This window comes from Anomalospiza imberbis, chromosome 1 (genome assembly GCF_031753505.1).
Source record: "Anomalospiza imberbis isolate Cuckoo-Finch-1a 21T00152 chromosome 1, ASM3175350v1, whole genome shotgun sequence".
Lineage (NCBI taxonomy): Eukaryota > Metazoa > Chordata > Aves > Passeriformes > Viduidae > Anomalospiza > Anomalospiza imberbis.
In genome coordinates this window covers 53,636,524-53,659,091 of record NC_089681.1, presented here as the reverse complement: position 1 = coordinate 53,659,091, position 22,568 = coordinate 53,636,524, and the positions used below count along the sequence as shown (strand labels likewise).

The 22,568-nt window shown below is 40.6% G+C and overlaps 1 protein-coding gene and 1 long non-coding RNA gene across 4 annotated transcripts in view; both read left to right on the top strand.

Annotated features, from left to right (window-relative positions):
• Positions 1 to 215: 215 nt before the first annotated feature.
• FAM210A (family with sequence similarity 210 member A) lies at positions 216 to 19,031 on the top strand. Of its 3 annotated transcripts, none has more exons than XM_068193031.1 (5): positions 216 to 249; positions 12,717 to 12,824; positions 14,010 to 14,482; positions 16,587 to 16,698; positions 17,749 to 19,031. In XM_068193031.1, the coding sequence occupies exons 3-5, from the start codon at positions 14,034 to 14,036 to the stop codon at positions 18,046 to 18,048; spliced, it is 861 nt and encodes a 286-aa protein (XP_068049132.1). In that variant the 5' UTR covers positions 216 to 249; positions 12,717 to 12,824; positions 14,010 to 14,033; the 3' UTR covers positions 18,049 to 19,031. The 3 variants fall into 3 exon arrangements, with proteins under 3 accessions (XP_068049132.1, XP_068049143.1, XP_068049126.1); XM_068193042.1 differs by having other exon boundaries at positions 231 to 249; positions 12,720 to 12,824; XM_068193025.1 differs by lacking the exon at positions 216 to 249 and adding an exon at positions 1,588 to 2,483.
• The window catches only part of LOC137475611 (uncharacterized), a 154,997-nt gene continuing 141,421 nt past the window's right edge, over positions 8,993 to 22,568 (top strand). The window contains exons 1-2 of the long non-coding RNA XR_010999978.1: positions 8,993 to 10,324; positions 11,699 to 12,537. This is a non-coding gene — a long non-coding RNA (uncharacterized lncRNA). The remainder of the gene's footprint in view (positions 10,325 to 11,698; positions 12,538 to 22,568) is intronic.

The following is a 22,568-nucleotide window of genomic DNA, read 5'->3' as shown; positions in this document are numbered from 1 at the left end:
GAGTCACCCTCCCAGGAGGTGTTTAAGAGACGCCTGGACCTGGCGCCGGGTGATTTGGGTGAGGGGGTCAGAGTGGCGGTGCCGAATTGACGATTGGACTGGGTGGTCTTAAAGGTCGCTGCCGACCCTGGTGCTGTGAAAGGAGGCGGAGTCCGAGCTGGGACCGAGGGACTACGAGTCCCAGGGGGCCGCGCGAGCTGGGGGCGGAGCTGACGCTTGCGCGGTGGGAGGGCGCCGCCGGGCCTGAAGGTGATGGTGGGGACGGGCGCCGCCGCACGTTGCGCGGGGCGGGCGGGGAGCGGGGGGGCTGTGACGAGGGCGGCCGTTGGTGGCACCGGCGCGTGCCCGAGGCTCGCGGGGCCCCTGAGGAGCGGCGCGGGCCCGGCACGAGGTACCCGCGCGGCGGGGGCGGGGGCGGCGGGACCCGCGGGATCGGGATCGGGACGGATCCCATCCCTCAAGGCGCCGGCTTGTGAGGGGATTGGGCTGCTGGCGCCTGCCTCCGGGCTGCCTTCCCTTTGACGAGTCCGCCTGGTCCGGCGTTGAAGGGTGTCGGCCGCGACGCAAGAAAGTGGGGTGGGAGATTTATTTCTTGGTAGGGGGATGACGCTGGATGGGCCTGGCTGTTCCGTGGTGGGCTGCTCCTGCAGCATCTGGGTGGAAAGCAAGGGATGTGGGGATAGGCGCTCAGGCTGTGACTTCTTCACGAAGGGCAGCGCCGATCCCAGCTTCCCGGTGCCCGGTGACAGGACCCAAGGGAACGGCACGAAACTGTGTCAGAGCAAGTTTAGGCTGGGTATTGGGCGAAGGTTCTTCACCCAGAGGATGGTTGGGCACTGGAGCAGGCTCCCCAGGGAAGGGGTCACAGCACCAGCCTGGCAAAGCTCAAGCGTTTGGCCATAGTCTCAATCACAAGGTGTGATTCTTGGGATGCCCTGTGCAGGGCCAGGAGTTGGACTCGATGATCCTGATGGATCCCTTCCAAGTCAGCATATTCCATGGTTCTATGTTACCACTGAAGGACCGCGGGTGGCTTATGCCTCTTAAGGGAGTTCTCTTCCTAGACCTGCCTATGTCTTGTCTTTTCACAAAGCTTGAAGTGGCTGTACAAGTGTTCTATTGTCTCATGTTATGTTTCTCATTAGTAATCTGCTCCTGTTAATTAAGTATATCCAGGGAGTCAGACAGAGAAGTCATCAGAATTTTTGTTAATGCTGGTAAGTGAAACTGGATCTATGTCAGCTATTACAAACTACTTCAGCCTCCCTAATGTCTGTTTCCAAAACCCCCTCTACCTACTGCCCTGAAAGAGAAAACATTACTTTGGATAGTAGTACCTGAAGTGTCCTAGAATTCCTTACCAAAGCCATTTCTTAAATTAAGAGTGTTCTTCTGTTTACCCCAAGGTGTCATTGCTGTTACAAGTATAAACATAAAACGGTTTGCCAAAGTTTTGCTGCTTTGGGAAGAGTTAGGGCGCAGGTTCCTCATTTTGGAATGTGTTTTGCTGCCTGTGCTTATATGACTTGCAGCTGCTTCATGAAGTGTGGGAATTGCATGCACAGAGGATAGTATGTCCCCACTGTCCATCTCCTATGGGGGTGACAGCAGGTGTTTGTCTCTTTTTCTGTTTAATGGCTATTTGAGGTAAAGAGGGTATGACTGACCCTTGTGGCAGCGTTACTGAATTGCACTCACTGCCTAAGAGGCATTTCCATCACGGAATGAAAAAAAAATCATTTGATGATTTGGGTAGGTGGATATCAGGTGGCTTCCACATGGCAAAAACTGAGTAGATAAATTCAGACTGTTAAGGAGTATGTAAAGAATGTAAGAAGTGAAGTACTTGTCTGGTGTGACTGTCTGCAGGTCTGTCTCACAGGCTATAGCAGCTGTAAGAAAAGTTTTGATCTGGTTTGGTTTTTAAAAGATTCTGTGTGGTTCTCCTGCTGTAGGTGGTCTTTTCTGCAGGTAAACCAGCCCAGCTCTTGTGTATGCTCATAGGTATCACTTAGAAACTGAAGTCTGTTTTTGCAAGACAGGGAGTTCTTGATGTCCCCTAATGTCAGATAAGAGCCTTCAGTTTGCATCTTGGCACATTTCTGGATCTGTAGGGAGTTTTTTCTAGTCTTGGAGACAAGGGCATGAGAAATTCAACAACAAGAGCAGGAAGAACACTGATTTTCAAAAATGTAAAACTGCTAATAGAATCTCAGCAAATTACTTGTAATCGCTTTAGTCCTGCAGTTTGGAAAGACAATCCAGCATAGTTCTTTTTGGTGTTAAATCAGATAGTTGAAGATTAACTTATTTTCAAAATTAAATGGTGAAGCAAATTCATCATCATCAATATTTCAGTATTAGAAATGGAATAAAATCAATGAAGGGACTGAGACTTGGGCCCAAAACCTGATGGAAATCTTCCTGGACAGCCAGGTATCATCAGAATAGATCATAAGGATTTTACTTTGATATTCTGATAGGTAACTACCTAGTTTCATCACTTTAGATCAAGGATCAAACTCGACTCAGAGATTCTTAATGACTATTATGTGCCCCTAGTAGATTTTTTGGCTTGAGATGACTGGACTGTGCAGTGTGACAATAGCAACAACAAAAAAGAACAATGTTCAAGTTACAGAACTTTTTCTTAATTTTTGAGTCTTGAATCATGACACCTCTTAAAAACACACATCATTCTTCATGTCCCTGTCACTATAATAAAATTCCAGTGAGAGTAAAACAATCTTATTCAGTTTAAAAATCCTTATGATCTACTGTGATTCTACTTTCCTAAATTTAGTTGAGTCTTGAAGGTACCAATACAGGTGTGTTAAGTCCAACACATCTTGTCCATGTTAAATTTTGTCCAGAAAATTGTGATTTAAGCAGGTGCTGACAAGCCAGAGTGGTGTGTCTACTTAGGACTTTTTGTCTGGTAAGGGCCGAAGCCACATCTGCTTTTAGGCATTGGCATTACACAGTAGAATTTACTCTGTTTGGAACTTCGTGCTTCCTCTAAAAATCTCCAACCCTTTGTAGCCCAGTGCCTTCCATCACTCAGTTTTCTCAAACGAGCCACATTTTTTGTTATGTTTCCAAACATGACCCTGCCCATTCTAAACAAATTCATCTGAATGGTAAAGCTCTATTTGTGCACATCAGGAAATGAAAAGGGACACTTGGATGGGCTATAAATTTTAATTCCCTGCATTTACTGTTTTATCTTGTCCCAAGAATTGACCATGACCCTGTGTAACAGTTCTTGTGTAAACCAAACAAGTTGTGTGGCTGTGACTGTGGCTTTTTAGAACGTTGCAGCAGATGATCCCCTGCAGTTCTTTAGGACTTGCCGAGTTTGTCCTTGAGGAGGGAGATGGGGGTAGGGAATGGTTGTTAATACAGTCAGGTGCTCATAAATAAATTATAAAACAAATCAGTAGCTTTTTTTCCACTGGATGAATTTTGTTGGTTGGAAATAGAAATTCGTGAGTGGCTTCACATGAATTCAGTGAGTCTCTTCCAAAAGTGGCTGGTGAAAGATTTTAGTAAAACGTGACGGCACTTAGCTTTAACTGCAGTGGTAGGGCTTAGCCCCCAGCATGTACCAGGCAGTTAAGTATTCACTCTTATTATTTTGTGGATTTAAAAACTGGCTTTGCTGATGTTAAAATTAGATGGCATCCTTTGCTTCCTGCTGTCTCAGGCCATAGGATAGTACTTTCTGATGAGGGATGTTTCTGTGCTGAACCACAAGCCTTGGGCCTTGTTGATGACATCTGGCAGAAAGCAGTGTGCTTATAAAGGTTGCAGTGTTGCAGTCACAGGATTCCTTTCCCAATCTGAATGCAGCAGTGTTGTAATGCTGCTGCTTCAGACTGTGAATAGGAATGTTATTAGGGTTCTAATACTGAAGTCTCATCAGAGCTCCTTCTGGTGTAAAGACACAGCTCTCTGAATCTGATGCACTTTCAGACACTTGTAGATGGTGTGATTTTGTTGTTGGCATGTCCTCTGTGCAAGAAGTGCTGTGTAAGGCAGTAAAGTGAGTAATGGGCAAGAAGGTTTAGCCACTCAGGTATCGAGACCTTAATAAAAATAATACTTCTCTTGTAAGAACTGTTCACATTCATTTGTAGAGATGTTGGGAATAGCATTTACTGAAAATTAGATGAAGATTGTGGTTTTGAGTGTGTGTGTATTCTGTAAATGTTATGATCAGCCCCTTCACACATAATTTTTCAAGATATTCTGATTGATACTGCACATATTTCCCCATATGGAGAAATTTGAATTCACAACAGAGAATTCAGCACTTACTTTGAATATTTAGAAAAGATTTATACTGGAAATGAATGTCTGCCAACAGTAATTCTGCTGAAAGATGAACGTTCTGTATTTTTTGCTGGGAAAAATGACAGCTTTTCAGTGTTTCAAAGTGTGAAATAAATGTGGTGAGAGAATAAAAGAAAAAATCTTGAACCCAATGCTTCCACTGTGAATTCTGTTTTTACGGAAGCTGGGATGGTTTTTTCCAGTTTCACGCTAGTTTACTTTTATTCCTACTTTGTTTCTAATTGTAAGGCTTTAGAGTTCTTCCTTGAGAATGTTTTTTGGACATCTGTAGAAGCATTTGGGGTGAATTTGATGAGTAAAAGACTTAGTACTTCGAGTTTGTTGTTTTAAGTATCTTTTAAAACTATTGCATAATGTAATTTGCACTTAATATGTTATTACAGATAGTACTGTTGCTTGCTGTTGGGTTATGGAGAGAAGAAACACAACAATGAGGCACCTTTGATCTGTAAAGATCAAAGGTGGCATTTATCAAGGCTAGAAAGGAAACAGGTTTGGTAGTCACTGTGGAAGGGGAGGCAGAAGGCTGTACAAAGCTGATTCTAAGATCGAAGTTTAAGCATATTCCTAATAAATGCCTTTTATAATTACTCAAGATAAAGTATTTGAATATCTAAAGTTGTTTTCTGTGGTTTGGTGTGGTGGTTTGACTCTGGCTGGATGTCAGGTGCCCACCAAAGCTGCTCTACCCCTCCCCTCCTCAACTGGGCAGGGAAAAGAAAATACAATGAAAGGCTCTTGAGTTGAGGTAAGGGCGGGGAGAGATCAGTCATTGCTTGCTGTCATGGGCAAAACAGACTCAATGTGGGGAAATTAATTTAATTTATTACCAATCAAATCAGAGTATGGAAATGAGAGGTAAAACAAACCCTAAAAATTTCTTCCTGCCACTCCTCCTTCCTTACTGGGCTTAACTGTACTCCCAGTTCTCTCCCTGCTCTTCCTCTCAGTGGCCCAGGAGGAGAGGGAATGGGGGTTACAATCAGTTCCTCACACGTTGTCTCTGCCACTGCTTCCTCTACAGAGAGGACTCCTTCCCCTGCTGCAGCAGGGGGTCCCTCCAATGGCAGACAGTCTTCCACAAACCTCTCCAATGTGAATCCTTCCCATGAGCTGCAGTTCTTCGTGAACTGCTCCAGCGTGGGTCGTTTTCCACTGTGTGCAGTCCTCCAGGTGTAGCCTGTTCCAGCATGGATCCCCCATGGAATCACAAGTCCTCCCAGCAAACCTGCTCTAGCATGGACTCCTCTTGCCCCACGTCCTTACAGGACCTTCTCCAGTGTGGATTTCTTACAGGGTCACAGCCTCCACCTGCTCTGGTGTGGAGTCCTCCACATGCTGCAGGTGGATCTCTGTTCCTCTCTGGACCTCCATGGGCTGCAGGGACACAGCTCCCTCACCATGGTCTACACTACAGGCTGCTGGCTTGTCTCAGTTCCTGTGCCTGGAGCACCTCCTGCCTCTCCTTCATTGACCTTGGTGTCTGCAGGGCTGTTCCTCTCACATGTTCTCGCTCTGCTCTTCCCTGGCCTCAATTACATCTCTGCAACAATTTTGTTTCCTTCTTAGCCATGTTATCCCATGGCGCTACCACCATCACTGATGGTCTCAGCCTTGGCCAGCAGTGAGTCTCTCTTGGAGCTGGCTGGCATTGGCTCTCTCAAACATGGGGGAAGCTTTTGGCAGCTTCTCAAAGAAACCACCCCTATAGCCCACCCTCCACTAGAACCTTGCTGCATAAACTCAACAGATCTGGGCAAAAATGCTAAACTTTATCTGTGTCAGCACCATCTGTTTTAGTAAAAGTCACTGTATCTGCAGTGTGTCTCTAATTGTTTCATTACATTTTTCATGAATAAATATTTTATTACAATTCCAGAGACTTTAAAAATTAATTATTATAATCCACATTGTCTGTATCAGTGAAGTGCGGAGTGACAAGAAAAACTGAATTAAAAAATTAGCTTGGCTACTAGAATACAAGTTGCAGGTAGCAGGAAGTCTTGAGCAAGAGTTCAGTTTTTGGCAGCAACCTTTTGATTCTAATTAATGACTCTATTAGTGAAAAGAGATGTGCACTGCAGCTCTGATTTCATCATAAAAGAAATACCCGAGCTCTGAACATAGAATTAATAACCATATTTCCAGTGCATTTCAGCATGTGTAAAAGTGCTGAAAAACACTTGAGATGCTCAGTGAGTTGAAAGAGGTGAGGAATTTGTCAAATAAAATTCTATTGAGAGGGCAGATCCTAAGAGATTCTCAAATAATGTTTTGATGAAGTGTAGAAAACTGATCTCTGTATTTGTTTGTTCATGTTTTAGCATCTAACCCCTCATCAGTTCAATTGTGGATTGCTTTTTTTTTTCTGAAGGAGTTCAGAGTCATATGCGGGAAACTGCAGATCTGAGACTTGCTTATGTGAAGTCCCTTTCCAGCCCCTGTTAGTTTTCCAATAGAAACTTTCCACTGCTTTGTAAACCAGACCACTACACACATGCCCCTACAGCCCCCACACCTGCATGTCAAGGGCCCTGTGGCTGAAAACCCTCTGAGAGACAACCACAAGTGTTTTAGGAGGAATGAGCTAATGATACCTTGGGAGACACAAGGACGGAAGAAGCTGTTAGGATTCTGGAAGTTATTACTTAAGTGGAATAGAAAGATAATCAGATCTTATTTTGATCATTAGCCAAAGGTGGAAGATAGTGTGAAGAAGCAGATGAATGCAGGCCCTGCTTTTTACTAACATAAGGCTTTTCTTGATCTTTTTTTAGCATAGATATCTAATATGCCTATTTTTAAGCTTAGTTGCAATCCATAGGCATAACTTCTCTATCTTGCTTATTGTAGACATGTCTGTATAGTGACAAATGGACCCCAAAAAAAAAAAAAACAAACCAGATAGCACTTTAAAAGCCAAATTTTTCCTTGACATGTGCCTGTAATCTGAGAGGCTCAGTAACTAGTACAGAGGATGATCCAGCAACACTTGTTGGACGGAATCATAGACAGTAGAAACCTTTTGTGTTAGTAGTGTGAGTTGTACTTACTTAAAAATTCAGTAGAGGGCAGAACGAAACTTGTTAAAGAAGGAACCAGTGCTAACAGAATAGCACCAGTTATTAAAAACAGTTCTGAAGAGCAGAAAGCACTAGAGCTGATTGTGATCCTTTCTTTTTGAAGCATTTGAGAGGGAGCGTTCACATTTTCATATAATGGTCAGCTACATGCAATCTTAAGATCCAGTACTTTCCATCACAGAGGAGAATGGACATACTGACTGTGCTGTTAAGGCTCCTGTTTAGCATTCCAGACATATAATTCAACACACAGGTATTGCATTACGTTCTCCTGCTTTATTTGTCTTCTGAATCCAGTGTGCAGACTTTACACATATCTGCAATATATTTTAATCTTCCTAAAGCTATTTCTTCTTGTCCTTTTTAATGTTTGAGTATCAGAAGATTGTAGCAGTGAAGATTACTCGGTGTGTAAGGACTGTGGAAAAGTTTATTTTACTTTTTTGATTTTGCTCAGGGTGTTTCAGCAAGAAGAGTAGTTTAGGTAAAATAAGAGTAACAAAGTTGTTGGCTTATCTCCACTTAGCAGTATTGAGTTGTAATAATATGGTCAATTTAAAAAATTACAGCATAGCATTAACTAAGTGAAAATAGTATAGAAGTAGGGTAGGGCTAATGCTTTAGGGTCGTCTGCAAGGATTTTAGTCTTTTATTTGTTTAAACATGATTTTACCAAGTTTTAAATAAATTCCACTGTGATTTATTTTGCATTACTCTCTTTAACCTAAAATGTGGTTTTATATTTTTAGACAGTCCTGAATGACAAAACTACACAGCTAATGATGCCCAAACTTCAAATTATAAGCAAGTTTTTTAGTTGAGAATGAATAACAGATAGTTTGAGTGACACTGCAAAAGTAGTAAAGGTCAAAATAGAAATTCTAAATGTTCATTCATGCACTCAAGGTATTAATACAAAGCATAAAAAGTCCCTGTGCACTTCCACTTTCCCCTCCATGGTTAGTGACTCCATGCTATGCCAACCCTTTGCAGTTACCAAGAGTTTATAGTTTTATTTTACATTGAATTTAAGAAAAACAATGCTTTGCATGTATTGCACTAGTCTTACAATGATTTTAAAATATGTTCCCAGATTTTTAGGGCACCCATATATGTTTTCAGTTCAGTTGTGGTTTTCTTATTTACTTATTTTGGTCTATAAACTTGGCAAAATCAGTCTTGTTTTTTTTTTATACAATGTCAATGAGTTCTTCAGAAGAACAATTTAAATCTGAAAACAAGCTTGGGGGTTTTTTATTATATTTAGTAAAAATGTAAGCAATATGGTGGTGTTGTTTATTAAACTGAGCTGCTTGGATGAGATCTCTGTATTTGCTTTTTATGCAATCTGAAAGATGAGTTGAAAAGGATTTCTGAAAACTTGGTTTCTTTCCTTTCAAAATTCTACTCTCTGCCACACACAATTCTCAAAGTTTTCTAGATTTTACACTAAATATGACAAGAATGTAAATTAATTCTCTGTTTCCATAGAAAGGTGCCTTGGGAGTGGAAAAAGCTCATGGATTTTCATTGGGAACTCTCCTGCGGTATAATTAATGTTCTTTTTTTAAACAGTAACAGAACAAGTGAAAATACTTTAAAGTCATCCATATTTACATATTGTGTCCAGAGTGTTCCTGGTAGAACTTAGAAAATAATCGAGTATTCTCTACATATACTATACCCTCAATTCCTTCAGATGCTTTCTAACCTCTTTTACAAAAAAAAACTTAATGCTAAAGTTTTTTAGATTATCTTAACACTAAAGTTCTTGCCTTCTTTTATGCACCTCCCTTTCTCATATTTTATTTTTTCTGGTAACACAAAAAACATTATTTGTAACAGGGTAACCATTTTTACACAAATTATCTGATGAAAGTTTCATCTGACAGTATCGCTGACATGTTTTCTCTTTCCAACAGTAAATATTCACAGCAGCCTTTGCCATACCTATATTAGCCAGGCTTGTTACTTGTGTTTTCCAAAGATCCCCTGGAGTTTTTTGGCATAGAATGCTAGCACGCATCCAAAGCCGACTTTGAGACAGTCACGTAAACCAGCTCTCTGGCATTTAAAATTCCTGAACTTTTGTTGTCCTTGGGAACAAAAAGCAAATTTAATATCTACTTCCTAATTATCACTGGAAAGTAGAGTAAATGCAAGAGCCAGGATGCTCTTACAGTATATCAGATTTATGCCAAAGTTGATCCGAATTATAACACAAGTACAGAAGTTTCCTAAACAAAACCTCCAGCACTGCAATGAGAAGCTGATCTATACTTTTCCTTAAGAGGCCCCTAGAGCACTCCTTTTATGTCAGAGGCCTTGTTAACAGCTCACCATAAGACAGGGGTGCCTTCAGGAATTAAATGGATATCCAAGAATCCCAACCAGGAGTTTGTTTGGAACAACCAATATCTCTACAGCTCAGTTTACAGTCTGCTGGAGAGCCTACTAAATAGTTAGCTGGGATGTGACAGTGATGAAGAGGAGACCATATCACAAGTGTTTGTATAGCATTTCATGATTTCTGTAGCTAATATCTATTCAGTCACTGACTACATGGAATTCTTGGAGCAGAGAACTTGAGTTATATCTGTCCTTAGACAGATTTTTTTTCTTTGTGGCATTTTTAAGAGAAAACTAATGAAGTAATCTAAGATGCTTTAAAGCACCTTTCCCCCTGCCCCCACCCCACAGACAAGTGCTTTCCCACCTTGGTATGTGGAGCTTGTACCTTCTTGTCCTTTTCTGTGCCTTTGCAGCATGATGCAACAGCAGGAAAAATGTTAAACACACTAAAATGAAGAAGCAACTTTTCAAGAGTCACTAGGTGCAGTTGTGGGTAACGTTCAGGTTACTGCCCTGACTTCCTTAGAATCTGAGTGGTTTTAACAACCTAAAGTTACAGGGGCAATTGTATAGCTTGTATAGCTCCAGTGGCTTCTTTGGGAAGTATTATGCTTAGAGAAGAAATTGGTGTCTCAAATCCATAGGCTGACACACTTCCTGCTGCCTGTAGAGTGCACAGGTTTTAGGAAATTCCTCTTACTAATTGTCTTAAAGGACAAGTTTCTCTGTATTCATGTCATGTTTTAGAGGGATGAAACAACTAGTTTCATGTTTATTTGGATCTCCAACCATAATTATTGTGCACTTTATATGTCCTGATAAAGATTTGTTTGCATTGTTGAGCCAAGTAACTAAAGTATAACAATTGAGCAGCTGCACCCATCACCCCTTTAAAAATATTTCTTTCTTTAATTTACAAAGTGTATGCTGTATTAATCTGTTACTTGATTCATGTCCCTTTCCTACATTTTGCTGTAACCTTTATAATAGCTCCCTCATGCCAGTGCTCCTGGATAGCAGTGTAATACTCAATGTACCAACGCTTCAAAAGGTCTCTCCTTTGTTCATTTAAATAAGCAAAGCACTTACTTGTGAATCACAGTAAGGTCATTAGGAAAATTGTAACCTTGTTTCAAAAAACATGTTTTCTTTTATCCTCTCAAACATAAGTCCTATCATATCTTAGCCTTTCCTTATCTATCAAGCTATTATGATTCTCCGCATTTTAAAGTGGAGAACCAAACAGTAAGCGGTTATGCAGAATATCAGCTAGAACCATACTGTCTGCTTACAAGGTGCAAACCTTTTCAGGGTCTGCTGTAGATATTTAGATAACATTCCTTTTGACCTGCCAGGTCATGCACCATGGAGAAAAAAGGCTTTAATTAATGACTTTCAAGTCCATCTGAGAATATAGGAACAAAAAGTGGCATGGAAAGTCTTGTAATAGCCCCTGAACTTTCTCTGCTCTAAAGTCTTTGGCAATATTCTATTTTTAAGTTTTAATGGTGCATGTAACTCGGTGAACAAAGACCTTGAAACTCATTTACTGATCACAGCTGTGTCATGTGCTGCCCGATGAGCATTGGACACAGTGGTGACCCACACTCAGGAGAATGGAAACATTTCCTCCCCCAGTGTTCTGCAGCCACTGTGCAGGGTCTGAGATGTTTGGACAGTGCTGGAATGCAAAATCTAGAAACAGTGCTCTGAGAAATGCTACTGTAAATATTCTACAAGGAATGGAAAAATTCAGAAATGCTTGTTCACCTTCTCAGTCCTGTGCTGAAGAATGATCTCTTCCCAAGGCTGCTGGAATGCAGTGTCCTATTAATAACATAAATTACTCAAAATTATGGTTTCCCCCATGTTGTATGGTGGCAATTTGCAAAGCTTGTTTGAACCAGGTATTTTTCAGCAGGGTACTGGTGAACAGTAGAAGTCTGACTCAAGAGCCTCCAGATTCTCATAGGTGGATGCCTTTTGCTGAGTCTGCTGGCTGGATATTGAGAAAATCTACTTAGGGCAAATGCTCAGTGATGTGTACTATTAGTGAGAGGGGAAAACAGTTCACTATAGACAATGTTATCCCTCAGGAAAGAACTGTAAGTGGCAATAGGCAAGGAATGCAGTTGTCATGTTCCATGTTTGTTGTTACAATTTCTATAAATCAGTTAAGTAGTTGGCACATGATAGAGTGCCATCTGAACACTTGAGTTTTGCTGAGTGTTTTCACTACTTCTTATTTTGAGAAGCAATTGCATTTGGGTTTCAGAAGTAAGAAAGAATCTCTGCTTCTTGCAAAACTAGAGATACCACAAGCAATTGCTGCTTGCAGTGAAGTCTTACAGAAAACTGAGCCGTGGAGGGCCAGTACCTGTAGCTGATTTACTGCTCCATGAGCAGCAGCAGCATTTCTTCACTCCCACCGAGTTCATAATTCAGGACAGAATAACTGCTTCCTTTTATGGAGACACAAGTTCCTTTTCCCCTTTGATGTAGTACCTCCTGTTAGTAGGAGTTCAACAAAAGTGTGTGTCTGTGTGTCACAAGCAATGCAGAGATTCCCAGGGAGTTTGAAACCTGGGAATTCCTCTTCTCCCCACATCAAACATTGTCATTCTAGTAATTGCCATTAATTCAAGCACAACAATAACATAAAACTACCTAGCAAACATACAGGCAGGACTGTTCCAACAGATCCATTTGGATTATGAAACTTTCCTCTCTTGAACAATAATTCAAAGTTGAGGAAATTCTAAAATTACACAGAAAAAATCTCCCATTAGCATGTCAGTATTCAAAAGGGAATTTACACCAATAAATTCTTCAGTTGCAAGGTTTCAGGCTGAACAGAAATAACTCTTCATAGGATAAATTTGCTCGTGTTGCTATTTCTCTAAATGTGCCCGTTTTTCACTTTAGCAGGGGCCTCAATGTGTTCAAGACATATATTTGAAAGGTGGGGAGCTAGTGGAAGAGTTGCAACTTTTTGAAGATACACATCTTACCATATCTGGAAAATAATAAAGAGTATGTATGGTTTCACTTTTATTTTTTTTTAAACTTCTTTCTTTGTTAGGAAGTATTGATCATTTTCTGCAGCCTAGAAAAATTCACTGCTAAAGCACCTGGCATATATCTGAGGTGAAGGGAAAGCAGATACGACATTTCAATTAAATTTGAATGATTTCTAGTTTGGATAAAGAATTGTTGTGGCAATTAAAAATGGAAAAGCATTAGTAATCTACAAAACTTGTAGTGTAACTAAGTGGCATTCATTACATCAATTAGCATCACCTTTTTTTTTTTTTCTGCAACTTGCAACCATTGAATAAAGGAAAGGAAAGAGTATTTCACAATTTCAAAGCATGAATTTTGGGGGCTAAAATTATTTCTTGATGTCTATGCATGCAAAACTAAATTCCTTTCTTTTTGGGGAAGCTTTCAATAATTATTTCAAACTTTCAGGAGTAACTGGTAAGTATTCAAAATCATAAAGTTAACTGGGTTATTCCACAGTTTTTAAATATTCTTTGCATTGCAATATTTGGAAAATTGCAATTCAGTTTTGCTCATGTTAATATATGACATTCAACAGTACCTTCCCCCTTCCTGACAGGTGTTACTGGCAGGCTGTTACAGTTACATTTGTTACTATTTAGGCTATTGCTTGATTATTAATAATTATTTCTATTGGGGTTTTCTCAATTTTATGAACTTCTACTGAAAATAATATCGAACTTGGAAAATTTTACCAAAACTAAGAATGCACTGGCACCAAAAATAAATTTTAATTGCATTTACTTCAGTGAATTTATAATGCATTTATGTAGGCTCAAAGTATCACACAAGTTATCAGATGCTACTATAAGTGAAGTTTAAAGGTAACTTTTCAATGGCTGTGCCAGATCATGTAGATAAAAGCAGTAGATAGTACTAAACTCCTAAAAATATTTTTGGGAGTAGAGTGATCATTTTAGCAGTGAGGAGCAGAGTATATTAAGTGAAGGGGCTATTTTAGTTCAGAATGCTGAAGAAACTAGAAAATTATTTCCTTAATTCTGGAAGGTAACCATTTCTGCAAAGAACGTAAGGAAAACCTTTTTAAAGTAGAATAGAAAGCCATTTAAAATTTGAGAGTTGTAAGTGGCATTGGAGCAAGTAGAAATCACACCATTGAAATGCAGTTTGTTTACTCTTGTTTCTTCTTTATAGAAACTTCATCCACACTTCATCAAAATGCAGCGGAGTCTGTTACATTCTGCATCTCAGCTGGCGCATGGGACGTGTTGGTTCTTCCCTCGCACCGGTGTCTTTCAGTGCTTGAAAGGACAGTCTGTGTTGTCTAATGTGGGATGCAAAGTCATTCTGGCACTGGACCCTCCTAAACAATGTCTTCATGCAGGTGCAGCTCACTTTGCCTCAAAGAAAACTGCTCTTTCATCCCAGCCAGCAGACACTTCTCACAAAGTACCAGAAGAGAGAAATCCTTTGCCTTCGGCCACTGATGCACCCAAGCAGAGCCCTGCAGAGTCAGATTCTTTGGAACCTGATCCATTACAAGATAAATCAATTAGTCTTGTTCAGAGATTCAAGAAAACTTTTAAGCAGTATGGGAAAGTCATGATTCCAGTGCACCTTGTGACTTCCACTGTATGGTTTGGATCCTTTTACTATGCAGCCATGAAGTAAGTTGGTATTTTGTTGCAGTGCCCAATACCGTGGTTGAATTGAGATCTACTAGTGAAAGGACTTATAAATTATTATCGCATGTTAAAAAGTGCCTTTATATTTAAAAGAGAAATGTGGCTACATTTTCACTAAAGCATAAGGTTAATATTGAAAGTATATAGGATTCATGAGAGTGTCATGTAGATACTATTACCATGCAGTTATTGCTGTGTACCTGGTATGTTGCTGACATTTAAAGGAATGCTTATCTCTCCAAAATGATGCATGGATGTAAGCAGCATTGAAATTATTAGTAATCTCTCAAAAGGTAAAGATAGGGATTTGGAATCCTGATTGTGCATGGCTAGTTGAGATCTTTATAGACTTTTTCTCTTTTTTTTTGCCCTTGGACTTCAGGTTACCACTTCCTCCCCTCTTTATCCCCAGTCATTCCTCCTAACTGGATTTTCACTTCATGGATTTACCTCACTTAGCTGTTCACAATGTGTATCCCTTCCTTTTTTGTTTCTGTTTCTTGTCTTTCCTGCCATCCACTGAAAAAATTGCTACTGTAGACCATACTTTTTAATCGGAAATTAAATACTTGTGTGGTTAAAAAAAAAGATAAATGAAGTATTCTAATTTTAGTTTATTTTAGTTACAGCATGTGCTAGATACCATTCTGGAAAATGGCATTTATCAGAAAAAACTACTTCATCAATTATGAGCTGCTAGTTTGCTAGTTCAGATGAAAGAAGTTTGATTTATCTGGAAATAGTTTGCTAAAGATAAGCAAATGTTTATCTCTGGACTGCTGGTGTTGTATATTTAATAATAGAAAGCATGAAACAACGATGGTTTGTGGTGGCAAGGATGGAACTCTGACATCAGAATGCCTTACTGCACAAGTGTTTGTTTTAGTTACTCTAACCAGCTGGCATAATTGCCCTTTCTGGGAGCTATAGATCCAAATGTCATTCTAAATTTAGCTCATGTCAGAGGAATAAAGGTCTTGAACTATGAAAATATTTTGCTTTGAATAAATTCAGGTTGATGCTTATGTCCAGACATTTCACATTGAGTGAAGATTACTTTTCTTGAAATTCTAAAGCCTGCTGCTAAAGTAGGTATTTGACAGATCAAAACAACTGAAATATTCAACTAGAAACTAATTAAACTAATTATAACAAAGCTTCAGTTTGTTATGCCACAGGAGCAGTGCCCTCTTGAAGTAGAAAAATAACTTTCAGAATGACTGGTCATACAAGACTAAACAGCAGTGGTTTATGAAATGGCACAGGTCATGCTGTCTTCCAGCTCTTACTAGGTCTGCATTCCCTACTCTGGGAATAGGCCTTCAGACTGTAGGTTCTAGTAACTGTTGGGAAATTACTGCCTGTTACTGTTCCTGATGCTAAAGCAATTGCATGCTCAGAAGAATGCTTAAAACATTAGATAGAAATGGATAATGGTACTAATAATACAAAATCTCTAAATATTGGACATTCAGGTCTTCTATAACTGTGTGTAACTTTCTTCTATAATATAAAGATGAGCTTTCCTTTCTCTTTTGGTGTTTCCCTGGATTTCAAATAGAAAGAAATTGTGATAGGAGCTCCCTCCACCCATCTCGACACCTTATATTGACACAGTAGAATAACTGAGGACAAAGCCCCTGAAGTCCTGTCCATGTAACATGTTGCTTCCTTTTCTTTTGCCACATTCCATGTTTGATATATTTAGAAGTGAATGGAGAACATTGTCTGAAACTTTAATAGAAAAAAAGGTAATTTTAGGCAAAACAAAGCATGAAATTGAACGTGCACAGCTGGAACCTGAGTAGCTGTCTTACCACCATTACATCTACTTACCTCAAACATAAACTGGGACAACGGTAAGTTAGAAACTATTCCACCCAATATAAATGGGTTACCTTTTGAAATGCTGAAAAGAACATTAATTTTCCCGTGGTAAGAAACATAAATCCTATAAGTATATTGCTTAGATTTAAAAAAAATTCTTTTCAGATTATGAAGTTTGTGTAATAAAGAAATAGTACTCTAAATTACTATTCAGGTTTCAAATTCTCATTCAAGTTACCAATGTTTTTCTCTTTTATAGTGGAGTGAATGTTGTTCCATTCCTAGAGTTGATTGGCTTACCAGACAGCGTAGTAGACATCCTGAAAAATTCCCAGAGTGGAAATGCACTAACTGCATATGCATTGTATAAAGTAAGTATGATTATAGTTTGTAAATAAGCTCTAAGTCTTGCCTGGTGAAATAAACAGGGTTTACTTGTTTACAGCAGAAGGAATTAATTAGCTTTCTTTGATAGTTACATGTACTTAAGCATTCATTTTGTGGTAAAAACAGTCCCATGCAAGTTGATATGTGTTCTGTGTTCCTTCAAGGAGTCTATCTGTATTTCTAAAATAACTTCTTTGCTGCAGAAGTATTGCAGCCCTCTGAGATGACAATTAAGTTATTCTGTATCCCTGACATGATTAGCAGGGACAAAGAGATAAAGTCTAAACACCTCATCTGAATTTCAGATAAAAGGACAGTTATTTCTATCCTGGATAATTTTTTGTCTTCCCCTTAGATGTCCATCACTCTCAAGTATTTTCATTGTACATTTGACATTTGAATCAATTACTTACATTCAGGTTTGGGTTTCCTTTTTTTGCTTTATATGTGCAAAGTCTTTGTTTGGGAAACTTGAAACATGTCAGACCATCCAAAAACAAGGTACAGTATTTGCTGTACATGCCACTCAATCTCTTTTGTTTCTAAAAGCGATGTCCTTCTTGCCTGTTTTCATAGGGGTTACTTTCCCAAACAAAATGTGAAAGTACAACTCTTTCCAATTTTTCCTGTGCCTAAAAGAGACCAATAAACAAAGATGATTATTAAATATAAATATGTTGTTATAGGTGGGAGATCTGGCAGTGTTGGAAGAAACTCAGTGTTCACATGCAGTCTGTTCTGAGTTGCATAAAGATGCCAAATGCTTGTCCTACAAGCTGCACAGGGAGGGTAATGTGTTGATGAGTTTTTTTAAGGGACGTCTAATGCCCTTGCTGGCTCTGACAAAATGATACTTTAGGTAAAAGGTATGCATTTCTAGGGGTGCACTGTAAACTGGCTTATTTTCTTATAAATTGAAGATATCTTTGGAATCTGACACTGGTCAAAATAAATTTTCAACATAAAAAAATACCTTTTGCTGGATGTAATTTTCCTGTTTTATCTATGTGGTGTGTTCTCTGGTTTCTTTTAAGATTGCAACTCCTGCCAGATACACTGTGACTTTGGGAGGAACATCTGTCACTGTTAAATACCTACGTAAGCACGGCTATATGTCCACACCACCACCAGTAAAGGAATACCTACAAGACAGGATGGAGGAAACAAAGGATAAAATTACGGAGAAGATGGAGGAAACAAAGGATAAAATTACGGAGAAGATGGAGGAAACAAAGGATAAAATTACAGAGAAGATGGAGGAAACAAAGGATAAAATTACAGGGAAGATACAAGAAACCAAAGATAAAGTTTCATTTAAAAAAATAAAGGAGTAGGAGAGATGCTTAATTTTTGGATATATCAAACTTAGCACTTTAACCCTTCATGAGGCAGGATATGCAAAGTGCACTTCTGAGCTTTTTTTCTTTTATATTTTTACCCTTTGTCTGGAAACTACAATTGCTACGTGGATTTAAAGGTTAAAGTTCCTTGGGGAAGAGGTTGTGACCTAAAAGTTTCAATTTTCAGAAGGAAAAGTGAATCTCAAATTAGAAGTTAACATGTCCCTTAGTAATAATGTTAAGAATTGCTCTTCCCTCTGTTTTCCCCACACCCTCCTCAAAATGAAGGCGATTTCTGCCAAGAGCCACTACTCTGTTCTCCCATCACAGTGCACAGCCATGGTTCCACTAGACTGAGTCTTCCATTAAATAAGAATGAAGATTTCTCTGTTGGGAGGAGCAGCATGTTTAGGTTTTTGGAGTATGTGGACCCAAGCCTCTTCAGTCGTGATCATCTCTCCATTTGGAGCACACCATTGTTACTGATACTGCACATGAAGGAATTGATGGATCAGCTACTCAGCAGGAATTGATTACAATGGCTTCCTTGGCTTCAGCCAGGCTGCTGTGTTTACACGTTGAGACTATGAATCTTTCTTGAACAGTGCATCTCTTCATAACTGAAAGCTATAGGAAGATGAGTTAATCACCGTAGCCATACTGTCAAGTACACTTTGTTTCCTGAAGTTGATTAACAGTACAAAGTCATTAAAATCAATAATTGTATATTAAACACTAGGATTTGTTCATTGTGTTAAAGTTTAGAAATCTGCTCTATTTCATTTTTGAAACAAAAAAAAATGAAAGAAGTTTATTTGAGAAATTTCTATACTAAGGGTTTTTTTAAACACATGGAAAGTTAGAGTTAAACCCCAGAGTTCCTCCTCCTCCCTCAGTAAAAGAATTTGACTAAAATAAGCGTGATTTCTGAGACAGTGATCACAGTCTACCAAACTTTTTTCCCCTAGATTAAGTCAGGCAAACACTTATTCATACCTGAAGGCTGAAATGTTGTCTCAGATGTCATAAAGGACTAAAGTTAAAACTGTTCTATTTGGCTGGGCAGGCAAACTTATCTCATTTTTATTCAAATCTAGGCTGAACTGAAGTGTGTTTTTCCTATTTCTACTACAGATCTCACTTTGTAGCAACTCAGCATGTGTAAGTTGTTTAACAAAGGTGCTCAGGGGGATATGGGGGAGCAACAGAGTCAGACCCCGAGCATTGCAATTTACTGGAGTGAAAAAATATAGCTGATGAAGTATCAGCTCTGCCCCACAGTCCCATTCTCATTCAAGTCACTGAGGGCTTCTCCATGTTTAAGTGAGTTGAACTTCATTAACTTAATTTGCAGGATTGATTACATACTTCTCTGCCTCTGCCCACAGGTAAAATAGTAACTGCAATCTAATGCCTACCTCGCAGGGATGTTGTGAGGAATAATCATTGTATATTCAGTGACCTGAAGATGTAAAGTGCCATGTTTCTGATAAAAATTATTAAAAAAATATTTCTGTGAACTCTTATACTGCTAAGTACTACTGTTAAGGACTAAAGTTAATAGATGCTATTTTGTTTTTTCTCTTTTAGTGTGCTTGTCCTTACTATCCCCCTGCACACATTCTTCTGATGTTGGCATTTGTTCTGATTTCCCACTTTTGGGGGCAGCGTTACCCATGCCCTGCAGGACCCTGCAAAGCCCAAAGTGTGCCCCAGTAACATTGCATGGTCACTCTCAATCTGGGGCCACGTATGGGACCCTTTCAGTGCAACTCACATCTCTTTACATGTGGCAGGGATTGCACAGGGGCACCTTGGTGTCCTAGGATGAGTTTTAGCCCTTAGACATGTTAGAACTTGTTCATTCCACCACCTCTTCTTGCCCTTCCCCTTGCCCAGCTGGCCTGTGACCACTCCAGTGTTTATGTGATCCATCTCTACTAATGCTAAGTACAAAAGCTGATTGACTTGGAGTCGACTGTCCTGTGTGATCGTTTCTGCAGCTGCAGGAACAGCTCACAGTGACTCTGCCAAGTGCCTCCTCTGTGTAGTCGGTCAACTTTGCAGCATGGAGAAGCTTGAAGAGTTTCTGGGACAAACCCCTTCTCCACCCAGCATGTCAATTGACAAAGCACAGAGTTACAGGGATCCATTTATACAAAGCAAGAGGGGAAATCTTCAAGATTTTGGAAGTCTGACTTGGAGAGCTTTTGTGACAATTAGTCACATGCTTGGTTGTACTGGTGACCTTGTCTCAAATTTGCCTTAAATGGAACCTCTGCCTCATTAGTGGAGAGAGCACCTGGGGAGTTTCCTGGGCCACCCAAGAAATGAATGAAAGGCCACTTGGTGCCCAGCAGGTACCCAGCTATGCTGCAATTCTAACTAGGTAAAGTTGACTTTCATCCTGTATCTCACTTATAAATTATCTTGCCATGATACTAAGGTGCAGTTCTTGTTAGTGACAGTCAGCTTTAGCGTGAGTCTGCATGGCTGGCAGCCAGGGCCACCACCCTTTGGAGAGGCAGTGTGCCTGCACTCTGCTGGCAGGCTGGGGCAAGCAAGGGGCACCTGGGGACAGCACAGGGTCTCCTGGTACCCAAGCCAGCACAGTTGGCACACTCATGTGGCAGCAGTGTCCCTTAAGGTGGAGCAGCATCAGTTAGTGCCTTCAGCAGCAGAGAAGGAACAGGGGAGCAGGTGCCATGGCCTGGGAAAGCAGTTTGGGCACAGCGCCAAGAGGCCCTGAGGCAGCCCACAAGTGACCCAAGCAAGGGAGTGCCCAGCGAGTGCCAAGAGTCCTTGGTGAGGTGAAAAGCCCAGACAGAAGCCCAGCAGCACCTTCCACTGCCCGTAGGACCATTCGGTCAGTGCTAACAGGGCTTTCCTTTTTACCTCTCACTGTTCAGCATCCTCGTGGGAAAGGGCTGTCCCTTCAGGCTCTAGAGGGTGGGTAGGGGTGTGGGTCCCTCCACCTCTGCAAAGCTTCAGAAAACTGATGAGACCAGGACTAAGGCATCCATCACTACGTGTACAGCAGGGAAATGGCTGCTTTGGCACCCTCTCCCACTGCTGTCTGCTCCCTGCCTCACATGTAACACTGCTGCACAGCATCACCAAGTCACAACCTGCAACGTGGCTGCACCTGAAACTGGGACAGTGCCCAGCTGTAAGCCTGAGCAGGCTGGGCCTGCAATTGGGCATCCCAAGATGAGTCCAGAGTACATGCTGTGATCAAAGCAGGGAATCTGTGTCAAAACTGGGGCCCCAGGATGGAACTGGAGTAGATGTTAAGGTCCAAGCAGGGGGCAGATCTGAAATCACATCCCAATATGGGACTGGAGCTGAAGAGACAACATCACAACTCACTACTTGGCTCAGGCCTAAGTTGCTGTTCAAGATGGGGAAGAGACAAAATCAAAGCTCAAGCACTGTCCAGAGCCAAAACTGCAGCTGAAGGTGGGCCCAGAGTCAAGATAATATCCCTACTGGGACTGGACAGTCCCAGGACAAAACAGCAGTCACCACCTGAGATGGTGACAGAGCCAAAAAATTCATAACCCAGGATGGGCTAGAACCAAAGCCATGGCCAGAGACAGGGGCCAGAGCCATTTCTGCCCAAATTGCTGTGGCACTCACTGTCTGAGCAAGGACCAGAGCCAAATTTGAGTTGATGCAAGTAGTAGATTTGGTACTGCATTAGTATATAACACTAAACTTAATATAGTGTTAGCAAGTTCTCTTCACAGCTTAGTTAGACAGAACAATCCTTTTCCAGCCACTGAGCCAAGGTCACCAGTGCAGCTTCAGGCCCCAAAATGTATAAACAAAAGCAAATTGGGGGAGGGGAAACAAACTGTGAGGATGGGACTTCATAACCTGAAGCTCTAACTGGACAATTAACCCCAATATTCAAATGGACCAAACTCATAAAAGTGTGAAAATTCATGAAAAAAAAAAATTATAAAAGTGTGAAAACCCATCATCCATCTTGGGTGTAGCCTCGGTCAGACTCTTGTACTGTGGAGGCCTTTTTAATAAATACCTACTTTATTTCTCTTACTCTGTCTAGCTTCTGTTCTAGGCAACCTCTCCAGGCATCAAAGTCACAGCCAAGTATTGGGCTAGAGCTGAAATCATGCCCAGAAGTGCCACTGAGATTAAGCCACAGACCAACATGGGGCTACAGCCACAGCCACAACCTGCTATCCAGCCCTAGCCACAGTAACAGACCAAACAGGTATTGAAGCTGAAATAGCAACCTGGTATTAGGCCAGACATGTCTCAGAGGCCCAAGATGTGTCTGGAAACAGAAATCATGGCCTGAAATTGCAATGGAGCTAAAGTCACATCTAGAGATGGGGCCAGAGCTGAAGCCATGGCCCAAGATTTCCCCTAGAAGCAAAGTAACAACCCAAGATAGGACAAGGAACAAATAGCAACCCAAACAGGGGCCAGAGCCACAAACATGGTCTGAGATTGAGCAAGAGCAAAAGATACAGCAAAAATGGCAC

What these genes read in the sequence shown, in the direction of transcription:
- FAM210A (XM_068193031.1), top strand. Translation starts at nt 14,034, where the DNA reads ATGCAGCGGAGTCTGTTACATTCTGCATCTCAGCTGGCGCATGGGACG. An exon ending in TTTTACTATGCAGCCATGAA is followed by an intron (nt 14,483 to 16,586) that starts GTAAGTTGGTAT and finishes TCTCTTTTATAG; the next exon opens with TGGAGTGAATGTTGTTCCAT. An exon ending in CTGCATATGCATTGTATAAA is followed by an intron (nt 16,699 to 17,748) that starts GTAAGTATGATT and finishes GTTTCTTTTAAG; the next exon opens with ATTGCAACTCCTGCCAGATA.